General features: G+C 41.1%; 1 protein-coding gene across 2 annotated transcripts in view; it reads right to left on the bottom strand.

Annotated features, from left to right (window-relative positions):
- Positions 1-44: 44 nt before the first annotated feature.
- The window catches only part of akt3b (v-akt murine thymoma viral oncogene homolog 3b), a 35,874-nt gene continuing 21,908 nt past the window's right edge, over positions 45-14,010 (bottom strand). For both annotated transcript variants that reach the window (XM_074629219.1, XM_074629220.1), the window contains 6 exons: positions 13,289-13,411; positions 12,982-13,110; positions 11,282-11,496; positions 9,822-9,909; positions 8,201-8,303; positions 45-6,704 (listed from right to left, as the gene is read on the bottom strand). In XM_074629219.1, the coding sequence (XP_074485320.1) occupies positions 6,619-6,704; positions 8,201-8,303; positions 9,822-9,909; positions 11,282-11,496; positions 12,982-13,110; positions 13,289-13,411 (744 nt within the window). In that variant the 3' untranslated portion in view covers positions 45-6,618. The remainder of the gene's footprint in view (positions 6,705-8,200; positions 8,304-9,821; positions 9,910-11,281; positions 11,497-12,981; positions 13,111-13,288; positions 13,412-14,010) is intronic.

Here is a 14,010-nt window from a genome sequence, read left to right as displayed (position 1 = left end):
TAATTTTTGTTCTGTTGGACACAAAGTTGAGGAGTCATGAACTCTTCTTGAATCTGCTGTGACATTAGTTTCTTTAAAGAGGACCTATTATGTTTTTGTGCCTTTTCTCTTTCCTTTTGTGTGTTGTATAGTTTTTTGTGCGTGTAAAAGGTCTGCATAGTTACAAAGTCCAGGCCAAAGGACAGAAACACTGCTCCTGAACTGCCTGAAACGCCTTGATTGAAGTCCCGCCTTTTCTTCTGTAACGTGGTGATGTCACCAAGTAATACATTTGCATAATGCCTGCCAAGCGGCTAGTTTGGCACGCCTTCAAACAAAGCTAGTTAAAGCGGAGCTGGAGTTTGGTTCGGTTGACCAATCACGACAGAGTGCGCCAGCTGACCAATCAGAGCAGACTGGAACTCAAACAGAGCGTTTCAGACAGAGGGTGAAAAGAGGTGCTGCTGTACAGCCGGTATGAGAAAAATAAAAGCGTTTTTTTTCAACATTAAAGCATGTGAACATGTTCTAGTAGAAACCCAAAATACAAGTATGTGCCTGAAAATGAACATTATAGGTCCTCTTTAAATAACCATGAGGTTAATTTTCTTTCTGAAGTGCAGACATGTTTTTATACAGCTGAAATAAAAGAGTCTCGACAGCAGAAACCCTGAAATGTATTTCTTTTAATTTAATTCAAAATAAATACTACCACGGCAACGCAAGTCCACTACTGGGTTCTTGCCCTAATGTTTTGGTAAGAAAACAAACAAGCAAACGATCCAAAAAAAAAAAAAAAAGAACAAAAAGAGACTTCAGTTAATGCATCCATCATCATCATCATCATCATCATCCTTCAGCGACTTTCAAGAGGTGCCTTTTTTAACGACATACAAGGTAACACTGCCTAGAATGACAAACATAAATAAAACAAATACTATGGTACAAAAGGGGAAGGGGAGGAGGAGCAAGGGATGATGGGATTGGAACAACCTGATGAAACCAGCACTGCAAAAAACCCCAAAAAAAACAGTCATCCATGGTCCCACTTTTTGTATTTTTTTTTTCTTTTTAAAGAGGCTGAAGGGAAACAGAAACGACAGTGCAGACTCCACAGTTACAGTCATGTCCTCTCACAGAAAGTCGGGAGTCGATCATTTTCGGGGACCACGGCGACCTCAAGGAAGGCGGGGGAGGGATGGGGTTTGTCTCCATGGAAACATCCTCCGTGGACGATAACAAGTCGAGTCGGTGCATCAACCCGAAAAAAAAAAATCAATGGAAGAGTCCAGTCTTTGACACTGTCTATTTTTTTCATTCTTTTTAAAATTTTCTTCTTAAATGCAGTTTTTGAGTCGTTTGTTGTATTTTTTTCGGTCAGCAAGCTTGAAGTACAGTCACACAGAAAAAAATGTTTATGTCTCATCTATCAAGATGCCACGAAAGACCCAGAAAAAAAAAAAGGCATTGCATATTTACATCAAGAAGTTTGGGGCGACTCGACTTTTTTCTGGCAGTCCTCACAGTCTTCATACATGAGTGTCTCACGGCTCAGTTTTCTCGTGATCTGTGACATGATTAGTGATTTATTGATACCCTCAGTTCAGGTTTAAAACGTGTGTGTGTGTAAATAAATGTATTTCATAATACTGACAGGACAGAAAACCTGCGTCTGGAGCTGGAAGCCTCATTTCTGTTAGTGTTGGTGTGATAAATTAAATTTTCTTCACTCTGATCTATCATCTAAAAACAGTCTTTGTGTATTTGTGTGTGAATATGAATGGAAACCGTGTGTGCTGTCAGGGTCCCCACACAGTTCCTACAACAGACTTCACGTTCGCTGTTCGATATGTTTCACAGTCCTATTTTCTCTCATCACTTGTACGCATGAACTTTAAGAAAACAGCGATTTTCCAAAAATCTTCAGCAATTGCAAACAGCTTTTAAGAGCTGGGAAAACCCACATTCTTCCTCTGACCCTTTCCGGATGTGTGCAGGAACCCTGAAGAGTGTGAATCGAGAAAAGTGGGCAGTATTCTCCAAAAACAAATTCAATTTGACGTGCTTTTTTAAACAGGTGAAATGGTCGATACACAACTAAAAAGAGACGTCACATTTAGTTTTGATCTACGCGGTGAGTTTATAGTGTTGGGATGTTTGAATCTTTTGTTGATTCAGTACCTGATGAGTCAGTTCTCTGAATGAATCAAAGGATTTTCAGCTTCTTTCTCAGACCACTAGAGGGCAGGACTCACTAAATTAATACTGCATGGACATACGGTATTTCGAGATAGTTGTAGTTGTACATGCTCCCCGTGTTAGCGTGGGTTTTCTCCGGGTTCTCCAGTTTCTCCCAAAGTCCAAAGACATGAAGGTTAATGTTGTGAATGTGAGCGTGAATGGTTGTCTGTCTCTATGTGTCAGCCCTGTGATAGTCTGGCGACCTGTCCAGGGCGTACACCGCCTTCGCCCAATGTCAGCTGGGATCAGCTCCACCCCCCCACGACCCTGAATAGGATAAGCGTTTACAGATAAATGGATGGATGGATGGATGTAGTTGTACATGTATCTGGTATATCCAGGCTGGATGTACTGCAGCCAGGGATTGTAGTCTGGTCTAGACTATAATGGACCTGAACCAAAACAGATCTGTGGGAACCGAATCCAACGGGAATAAAGTTATTTTCATCCGAAATGCAGGAATACTGTGTAACAGGACCCTCGCTAACCTGAATAGACTAAACCCAGCCAAATTGGGGTCCTGGGTCGGGCCTACGATACCAGGAACCGAAGTGAAGCCGTAAAGACCTCTACACGGGTCTATCCTTGTCGTTCTGTCTCATTTCATTTCATTTTTACTATTATTGTCTCGCGTGCATTGTCTCAAAGTATCAAATTGTTAATTTGCTGACTTGTTTTGTCTGTTCTGTTTTTTTCACGGTCCACATTTGTTCAGTCTTATTTTCGGCTTGTCAGTCTTCTGTGAAGAACTGCACTAAACTGTATGAAAGGTGCTATACAAATAAAGTTTGATTAATCGATTGATTGATATTGTATTGACGGTTTCATTTTGGTTTACTTTAGTTTTCTAATACACGCATACACCGCGGGGGGGGGGGGGGGGGGGGGGGGGAAGGTGGCTGCGGCCCGGGTAACTTTTGGAGTCAGATTTGATATTTTTATGAATAAATGCCTGAATTGTATCCATGTTTTTTCTCAAAATTTGAACCTTAAATGAGCCAATTGATATTGGTCACCATCACCCACTGAGTGCTGCATGCAATATGACATTTAATTATCGCGTGCATTGTTTATCAACGACGTCACGACCAGACGGACAACACGTCACTAAGTTCGGTTCGTTTTTTTAGCCTGCTGGCTGTTCATGGTTGTAAAGACACAGAGAGAGAGAGAGAGAGAGAGAGAGAGGGGGAGAGGGAGAGAGAGAGACAGAGACAGAGAGAGAGAGAGAGAGAGGGAGAGAGACAGAGAGAGAGAGAGAGAGAGACAGAGAGAGAGACAGAGAGAAAGAGAAAGAGAGAGAGCGAGAGAGAGCGTTTCTACGCGCCTCCACCTGCTGATTTTACAGAGAATTGTTCATAGGTTAAAAAAATATTCTTCTCTCTTATGTGAGTGCTCTGACTGATAAATGTATTCTTTAATTTTGAGACGGCAACAGTGCCGACAGAGCTAACAGTGTTAGCCTGGGGGGATGCTACGCTTCTGCAACGGTGCTGTCGATCGGGCGGCGTTATCAATGGTAACCGCTGTATGAGGGCCGTGCAGAGCGGCGGCTGTGAGCTAGCCAGTGAGGCAACAAAGCAGGCAGGTGCGGCCGGCCCGGCGATGTCATCAAAGTGAGGAGAAGCTCCGATTGCAACACACTTCCGTGTGTGTTTCCTCTCCAGAGACTTCATTCTCTGCTCAGGTAGACATTACTCCTCTATATCTTTACATAGCAAATAGTTGTTTGCTGCTATATGAATTCTCTGGATATCACATAGAGAACCTGTAACAGCCCCCTCAGTCACTTCATCCTGGCGCCAGGCCTGGGTGTCGGACTAAATAAGTGTTCTGTAAAGTTACTCAATACTCAAACATAGGTCTGCTGTATGTCTGTTTCAATAATCAGTAATCAGCTTTAGAGGAGTTGGTAAATGTATTTTTTTTTAAACTTTGGACAGAGCCATGCGAGCGGTTTCCCCCCCGCTGTCAGTTTTTCTCCTATGCTAAGCTAAGCTAATCACCTCCAGACTTCAGCACCGTTCAGACATGAGAGAGGTATCAAACTTGTCATATCACTCTTGACAAGAAAGCAAATAAACCTATTTCCCAAAATATCGTGTCTAAAAATTTGTGGAAGAGGTGCTTCGGAGGTTGCGCTACTGTTGCGCCTGCCGTTACTAAGCTACCAAAACCTGCGCGTTGCGATGACGATGATGAGTTGTGGTAATTTATCAGGAAAAGCCTCACTGACTAAACTTAACTCAGTCAAAACAAAGATAAATGGATTTCCAGCACCATAAATCCCTCACAGAAGCTTTACTGCTCAATTACTCTGTCAGTTATTAGGCTGACCTTTCAACCGGATGCTGTGACGTCCTCAGACAGAAAGGGTTAAGCAAGTAAAATAGTCCGTGGGACAGCTGTAAAGCTCTGATAGCTCTGCACTAAAATGATTAACTTCTCCTTCATATACAGTATTTACCGTAGACTGATATTTACAGAAGAAAGAAAAGATATCTGCTGGCTGTGATTGGTTGTTCCTCATCACATGACATGCGGTGCGGCGTTACAAAAGTTGAACTATTTTTATCTTGGGGCGCAGCCGTCGCGGCCCGAAAAATAGGCGCTTGGGAACGCCTGCCCACCACGACGCCGTCGCCCTCCGAGCGACGCTCCCACGTTTGAGCGCACTTGCCACAATGGATGGATGGATTTTAGCGTGCAAAAGACGCGGCATGTGTATGGCCCCTAAAGGTGCTACATGCAAGCATTTCTATTGCCTCCGCACGGCTCTCGACATGGCGACGGCTGACTAAGTTAGTATGATAACATGTAGACTGTCTCACTCAGTAGCAGCTGAGAGTTTTAAGGAAACCACCCTAACAAACTCTCTAAGTGTCCAGAAATATCACGTAAACTATCGGTCTGTCCAACGCAAGAAAAGAGTTTTCAGAAGGAGGAACGACAGCTGCAAATATGCAACAGGAAAACAGAAGGTTAATACTTTTTGTTTAGTTTTTCCCTACACTGAAACTTACAGTAAATGCCCGTCGCAGACTCCAGCTTGACCTGACATGAGCTGTTAAACACAAGGCTGTGATTGCAGTGAGTATTCTGATATTGTGGTTATTTCAGAAAACACCAAATTCGATTGTGTCTGGAGAAAACTGCCAACTTCAGTCTGATCTCACAGCTGTTTCCTGTTTCTGAGTGTAAATATATATATCTCTATATATATCTCTCTCTCTATATATATATAGAGAGAGAGATATATATATATGTGTGTGTGTGTGTGTTGCTATGACAGCATAAAGTTGACCCCCATGTCCCACATACATACAGTACATACATACATTACATACATACATTAAGCCACATTTCCCTGTGTAAACACCCATTCCACTAGTCCTACAGCTACGATGAGGAAACAAAAAGCGGAGGTGAAGAAGAGGAGGAAGAGGAGGAGAAGCGGTGAGAAAGCAGAGAAAGGCCTCGTTCCCCTGCCGGCTGTGGAAAGCTGGAGCGGTTAGCTGAGTTTGAACGCGGTTGTGCTCTGTGGCGCCTGAGTGAACTGTGCAGTTTCTGGCAGTTTAGTGTTTCCTGTTTACAAAATAAAAGTTGAAAGTAAAGCGCAAGAAAAAAAAACACATGGGTTGAAAAGAGCAAAGTAGTAACACTGCAACGATGAAAGGAATGATACAGACTCGTCCATTCTCGTCCTTCTCTTGTTTTTTTTGTGTGTTTTGTTGTTTACTTGTAGACAGTGACTTTCATTGCCATGGGACTGGGGGGATGTGCGCTGCCATGGCAAATGTATGAGAAAGAAAATATTTTTTTTGTAGTTTTTTTTGTGTGAACCACGAGCCATGCACTTATTCTCAACTAAGAATGACCCCTCACAACCCCGAAACCCGCCCGCCCTCTTCCCCAAAAAAACAAAACACCCTGTCGGTATGATACGAAACATCTGCACACGTAAGGCAACATTTTTGGTTTTTTGTTCCCTAAAACGGCTCTTCCAAACCAAGTGCAAAAAGTCAAAAGAAGAAAAAAAAAAAAAAAAGGGCAGAAACAACAAACAAACAAAAAAAAAGAAAAGATGAACGCAACCCGGGTCGACAACTTAATACTGACGGAGAGAAAAAATAAATAACAAAAACATTGCCTTCTGCAGTAAATAGCGCTGAAAATGTAGGAGTCTTATTTTTTAGTGTGGGGAGACCGGCTGGAGTCTATCCCACTGTGCAAAAACCTCTTTTAAAGTCCCTAGAAAGACTTCTCCCCGTCTGTGAGGAGGCAGAGAAGGAGAAAAAGAGGGGAGACTGGTATTTTTTTTTTTTTCCTAAAATGGCTACGTGTTTTCCTCAAAATGGCCACGAATGGGGACGATACTGGCTGGCTGGGCCGGAGCGCTCACTCCCGCCCGCTGGCTGAGTAGGAGAACTGTGGGAAATGAGGCCTTCGCTCGTTGTCCGCCGCGTCCATCCCGTCCTCGTCATCTGCAGAGAGACAGAGACGCATTAGAGGCAAACATATGTGGGTATGTACTTCGCATATCTTGAGAACCACTAATACAATCTACATCACACTTGGCGGGTGTATTGCTGGGAACCCAAAGACGTGCAGAGCACATCGTCCACAGCGGACAGCCCACAGCTCATTGATTGCAGTTCACTTTTGCTGCTGGATGCTGGATATACTAACGTTACAACCAAACTCTTTTTCACTTCCCTGGAGTCAATGAGCGATGAAGCAGCACTTCATCGCAATCGCTCCAAACTGGCACTGCACTCGTGTTTTTATAAAGCATGCTTTAAGTAAGGCAGAGTGTCCATATAGCGTTTTTTTCTGGAAGAAAAGAGCTGGCAGAGCGCTTCATCCACAATGACGACACCAGTGCCTTTCTGAAAAATGTTCAACTAGAAGCGCTCGGAGCGAACGCACAAAAAAGTCAGAGCACTCTGAAATTCTTAAAAAATTCTCTCTGATATTATTAGAAAACATTTTACACATAATTAAAAGATGAAGCTTTTTTTCATGGCACAAAAAATGTAAACTGAAACATTGTATTTGGTAAAACACTTCAAATCTGCTTTGGTTTCTGAAAACCTTAAAATATTTTGATATAATTCATCAGGCCCATCAAGCCCCAACTAATGAAATGTTTTAAAGTCAAGATGAAATGAAAAATGCCTTTTTAACCCTTTTAGATCCCCTCCCCGGTCATATTGTGCACTTATTTAACAATATATGCAAAATAAAATTACAAAAAATATATTTCTTTGTATTTTTATATCATAATCCCATCATCTTTTCTTCCTGTAAAACAAAATATGACGTGCGCTTACATAAGCTAGTACCAACCAATAATATCATGACATCCATCAATCAATCAATCTGCAACCTTTAGCGACAAGGGAGGCGTGTGTGGAGGCTCCATATCGCACTACATTTTAAGCCCGCCCACTTTTTAGCAATCCAATCAAATGCAAAGGATTTGATTTAAATCTCTCTTGTAACTGTAGACTGCTCAAATATTCCGTTTCACTGGGGAAAACTCACAGTACAGAAGCTAAAGACTCATTTCACTGGGACTTTAAAGGGTCAACCACTCGTTAAAACGGAACTCTAGTACTGTACTTCCATGAAGTTGAGGGAATTACATATATTGACTTTTTAAATATGACTCAAGTTGAGAAAATTGTTATGGTTATTTTTTCAGACTTGATCTCAGAGCCACAGAGGACATTATACAAGTGTTTCCACAGACTGAGTGGTGCTGCTAACCATGACGAATAAATAAAAATAAAAATAAATTGAGTGTAATCCATTCCCCTTTAAGCCAAAAGGAGGCTGATTCACTCAAGAAGTTAAATACTCAGCCTCCTTCACATTAGCAGTAAACAAACACAGATCTGGTGTGTAACGGGAAACCAGCAGCAGCGGCCTGATGTATCTGATCAGTCAGCCTGGTGTTGGTGAAAGACGTGCTTACATTTTTCCGGCGGAGTGATGGTGATGGTCTGTGCTGTGAACTCCTCGTCGAAGTAGCGTGTGTCCGTCTCTGAGCTGACCTGGGGCTGGAAAGGTGGGACCAGCTGGAACAAGACAAAAAGTAGAATGTGTCAGCATCAGTGACGTGATGTGTGATTGCTGAGTTGGTTGCGTGAGGGTTAAAAAATATTGAGCGTGGTCGATGTATTCACTCACAGATTCACTCTCGTTTTGGAACGAGCTTTGTCCGCATGGCGTTTCACCTCGCTATATTTGCGTTTTTTTTTCCAGCGCTGTGTCCGCGATTTTTGTAGCTTCCAATTGGTTGCATGCTTACAATCTAGCACCTGGTCACTACGGTTTATTAGAGGTTGACGCCCAGAAACGTCACGAACACAGCAAAATAAGAACATCGAGGCAGAGGACTGCAGGGTTCACCTCACACTTCTATTGCTTCATTAGTGATGATCGAGAGGGATTGTTTTTGTACGAGCCTCGTCTTTCTCGGGATTGTGGCGCTTTTATAATATCTTAAGAAAATTATTTATGTGTACATGTGATAAACATTAAGAAAATCATTTGAGTTATAGAACGGAGTAGGACCTTATAAATGCTTACTTTTACTACTCCTTTTCGAACATACAATATTAATTTATTTATAATTTGCTGTATATGTTCATTTTACCGGTTATTCTTGTTTTGTTTTCAAAATAAGTCTATACATTGTTATTTAGGAAAATACTCATTGTGTCTTTAACTAAGATTGTAAGGTACTTGTACTTTACTTCAGTATTTCTATTTTATGCCACTTTATACTACTCCACTATATCTCAGAGGGAAATATTGTACTTTTAACTCCGCTACATTTATTCGATAACTTTAGTTACTTTACAGATTCAGATAAATAATACAAAATATAATCAACAAATAAATTATAGATTAAACTACCCAGCAGAATATACATTTGTTAAAATGAGCTCCAAATTTACCAGCTGCAACTTCAAAGTGATGAACACATTAATGCATCAATAATTATAATCCACTAATGATATATATATTATTCTGAAATGAGCCATTCTGCATAATGATTACTTTTACTTTTGGTACTTTAAGTATATTTTGATGCTAATATTTTTGTGATTTTACTTGAGTAAAATTCTGAATGCAGGACTTTTACAGGCATTTCCAGTGCTGTTTTCTCAGCATTAAAGCTAGCTATGTGTTTACACAGCATCACAGTTACGTGGATGTTTAGGGGTGCGCACATAGACTCACCAGGACGTGGCGATATGCGATAAGAAGTAAGGGTACTCAGTCACTGGTTAAAGCAGTGAATGATGACACATTGCTGAGAAGGTCTAAGGTCTTTAACAGTCAAGTTAAAAAGAAGAGAAGGTGTGTGTTACAAGGACCTGATGTTGTTTGGATTGCTTTATGTTGTTGAAATGAGAAAGAGATGAGGTAATCTTTTCTTTTCTGTTCTATTTTGGACTTTATACAACCCAGCCAGGCTTCTTTTAAAAAATTAGGTAACCCTGATACCAGAATATCTTAGGTACGCTGTTTGAATAAATTACCACTGAAGATCGGATGACGTCTCAGCAGCTAAATCCTGCTCTCACCTTCTTGTCATAGACGTCCTGCCAGTCGACTGTGTTAAAGAAACTGTGTCGCATGATCTCCTTAGCGTCATCCGGTCCGCCGCCCAGCCTGTCAGAGAAGAGAAGAAGAAGAAGAAGACGTCGAAGTCAGACATCAAAACGCTGCTCTTACAAAGTCTCCATCAATGGACCCAGAATATCCACCTGCTACAGATCCCAAAATAACTCTCCGGGGTGAACGAGTTCGCTCTGTGAAGCTGCAGCAGCCTCTTTTCACCAGCTTCTTCATTAGAGACAGAAAACGCCTCCGGGACAATCAGAGTGGGAAATTAACAGCAGCCACCAGCCAGGTTTGTCCAACAGCACTTTTGCTGAATAACAATTCAAAAAATCACAAGGAGGTTTTGTTCTCTTCTTAACGTTGAGATGGCGGATTAAATAGTGAAATGAACAGGTAAAAATGGTTTTATCTCCTGTCCTGTGAATAAGAAACAGGATCCTGAGAGGTCGATAGGCCATGATGGGTAGTGGATTCCCTAAAATTCCTTTTACAGCTCAACTTTTAATTGATGACCATATCTGTTCATATCTGTGTATGAGTACATGTGTCTAAATGTACGGCTAACTAAAAGACTATTTAATTTGAGATGGATTAAATATCCCAACAGGCGTGGGAATATCTCGGGATCCCCTAGGAGCTAGACTAGGTAGCTGACAGGAACAGATTACTTTGCGTGCTGCCACCCAGAGCCCAGTGGACGGTGGAAAGATGATGGATGTAACTGGTCTTTCATAGACATTAAATCTTTGATAGTTTGGGTAAAGTAGACAGAAACTAGAATGTACAAATACATTTTCTAACCTGAATATCCCTCTTGCATATTTCTGTCAAATTTGTTTCTCTCTCACAAATTCCAACTTTGTTTGTTGCCTTTACTAGATAATTGACAATAAAAAAAATATTTTTATATATATCTTTATTGTATATATATATATATATATATATACGTATATATATATATATACATATATATATTAGAGATGTCAAAGTTAACACGATAATAATGTCTTAACGCAAATTACTTTTATTGTTATGCAATATCCTCCCAGTGGACCTCATCTACGGCAGGTGAGAAGAAGTGCCTGGCTGCACCACGTGTCACGGAGGTCAAACATGTCTGTCTGCAGACAGTCTGTCTGTCTGTCTGTCTCCACAGGACAGCAGAGTTCGCAGTGACAATGTCAGACATGTATTCTCATATCATCCACTCTCTCCACATTTCCTGTCAGCTCCCTGCTGTATTGTAACTAATGAGAGATGAGCAAACCCTCCCCCCACCCACCCTCCCCCAAATACAAAAAGCAGTTAAAAACTTCACATTCAAGTCATCATGCAGCTATTCAGCGGCCTTGCTTGCTCCTTTATTGTGAAAGTTTGGCAATGGTGTGTGTACCACTACTGTGTGTATGTGTGTGTGTACCGTTTGTTGGGGTCCTTGATGAGCAGCCCTGACAGCAGCGACTTGGCGTCGGCCGACAGGGTTCGCGGGAACTTGATCTCCTCCATGAGGATGAGCTCAAACAGCTTCTCGTGGTCCTGGTTGTAGAACGGCAGGCGGCCGCACATCATCTCGTACGTCACCACGCCCAAACCCCACCAGTCCACCGCCCGCCCGTAGTCATTGTCCTCCAGCACCTGATAACACATAATACCATTTAACCATAATGTTAATGTAACAGGAAAAAACACACACTTTAATTTAGGGCTGTCAAAGTTAACACGATAATAACGTGCAAAATTGTGTTCCTGTTCCCGTTTAAATCTGCACACATTTCGATGCTCAGCTTCCAGTTTCTTTTACCAATGACTGGTGATTTCTTCTATTCTTATTCAACTGTTGCTCAGAGGGATCTTTGTCTCTTTCTGCCCTTTCAGTTGTCAGTCTGGTTGAACCATTGTACAGTGTTTTGTTCTCCATTTACAAAACAAAATAACATATTTGTAAAGAGGACTTTCTACACTAAAAGCATGAAAGGCCATTCAAACATATAGAGAAGTCCTCTCAGACATCTTACTGATTTTAACCATTGTTTCTTTCTGACGCATCTATTTCTGACTCTGACATATCTGATATCCGCTTTCATATCCTCTTAATTGGAAAATAACTTTCAAAATCTCCACCAAGAACCACAGTAGAAGAAGTGAAATCATTTACTGACATTCTATGTTGTTGTAAAGAAAACATTTAGCTGCCATTAGAGGAACTATATCTTAGGGTACTTCCACAAGTGGAGCCGCGTCTATTGACGAAAACAAAGATGACCTTGAAGGCTCTTTTAGGATAGTTTACAATCGTCAAGCTTGAACCGAGCACAACTTCCTTATTTTTCTGATTTATTATTATCTATAAGCACTATATATTACTCTATAAGTATCTAAAATGACTGCTCTTGTGAATGTAGTCTGGTGGCTTTGGAGATAGTGATATAACGGCTTCAGTTCACCGTGGGAAAGGGCTGTCTGATGGAAAGGTAGAGTGGCTGTGGACGGGAGCAGCCAAAAAATATATTTTAGCCACCTAAAAAAATCAATATCAGTTTAAGTGTACACTATATTTAGAATATTTTCACCACTTTACCTTGTCCTCAGACAGCCCTTTCTGATGGAAAAATGAAGCTGTTATATTGCTGTCTTCGAAGCCACCAGACTTCATTCACAAAAACAGTAATTTTACCTTGAGGAGCACGGGAGTTGCTGGTCTACCGCTGTCCCGATCGGTTATTTTGTTTGTGTTATTGTGTGACTTTTTCATTTGAACTAAGGTGGCGTCCACAGCAGTACATTGCTTAGCTTCCTGCTGGTACTCCTGTCTGCTTCTCCAAATTGGGAGCATGCCGACTACAATCTAAGTTACTGAATGTAACGTTAATACACTGACTATAAACATGCACAAACCTACGTCAGGTCATGTGGGAAAACGTTTTTTAAAAGGGCTTGGGAAAATAGCATTTTGACGCCGAAACATATGTACTTTAACCAAAATTTGAATGTTTGGATTTGAATACATAAGAAACACCACTTGGAAGCTACAGAATGATATAAAACCCTAAATGAAAAACTAAAATAATCGAGCCGCCCTTTAATTTATGTTCCAACTCTCTGTTTAGTGTGACCTCTGACCTCAGGAGCCAGGTACTCTGGTGTTCCACAGAAGGTCTTCATGGTGGCAGTGTCGGTGATGCCTTCTTTGCAGAGGCCAAAGTCTGTGATCTTGATGTGGCCGTCTTTGTCCAACATGAGGTTCTCCAGCTGAGGAGGACGACAAGAGAATTTAAAACATGACCATTTGTTTTTTTTTCATCTTACATGCATAATCTGGACGTGTTTCTGTATGTCCCTAGATGTTAAATTAAGATCTGTAAACTCAAAGGCAGGTGTTGAATATTACATTTTTCTCAGACTTCATCCAGAGCAGGAGTTAATTTACCTTCAGATCCCGATAGACGATCTTGGCAGAATGTAGGTAGTCTAGAGCAGAAACGATCTCAGCGCCGTAGAAACGGGTGCGGTCCTCCGAAAATACTCTTTCTCTTGACAAATGGAAAAACAGCTGCCAAGACAAATAAAAACACAAGTTCAAACACCTCAGACATCTCTTTTGTATGAAGTTGAGTCATCCAGTAAAAGACCAGTAATCAAGATCAAAACCACTGCTGGATATTTTCTGCAGTGGAACCCAGGAGGGGCTGAGATGAAGTAGATGACATCAAATTACAGTTCAAAACAACAGCAGAATGACAGTTTTGGACTTTTTAGATCATTAAACAAGACTAAAGCATATCATGATGCTGTGGATAAAGGAAAGCTGGTGTCTGTATGTGTAGGTGTGTGGAAATATTTCAAATATACAACATACAGTATCTTTTTTCTAAATGACATATCTCAGGGTTTGTACAGTTTTTTAAGAGTATAATTCAAGCACTTTCAAGGTACCTAAACCAAACATTTCCAGACTGTGGAAGCCTTTGCATAACACGATAATGACGCGTTAACGCAAAATCGTTTTAACACCACTAATTTCTTTAACGCATTAATGCAACCGATCCTTGCGATTGGAGGTTGTAGCGGGCTCAGTTTTAAAGCTAGAGTGGATGCACTGGTATCATATGAAATTACAAAAACCTCAGGAATCCATCGGTACCAACCATG

The sequence above is a fragment of the Sebastes fasciatus genome, chromosome 3 (assembly GCF_043250625.1).
Source record: "Sebastes fasciatus isolate fSebFas1 chromosome 3, fSebFas1.pri, whole genome shotgun sequence".
Taxonomy (NCBI): domain Eukaryota; kingdom Metazoa; phylum Chordata; class Actinopteri; order Perciformes; family Sebastidae; genus Sebastes; species Sebastes fasciatus.
This window is presented reverse-complemented; position numbering and strand designations above follow the sequence as displayed.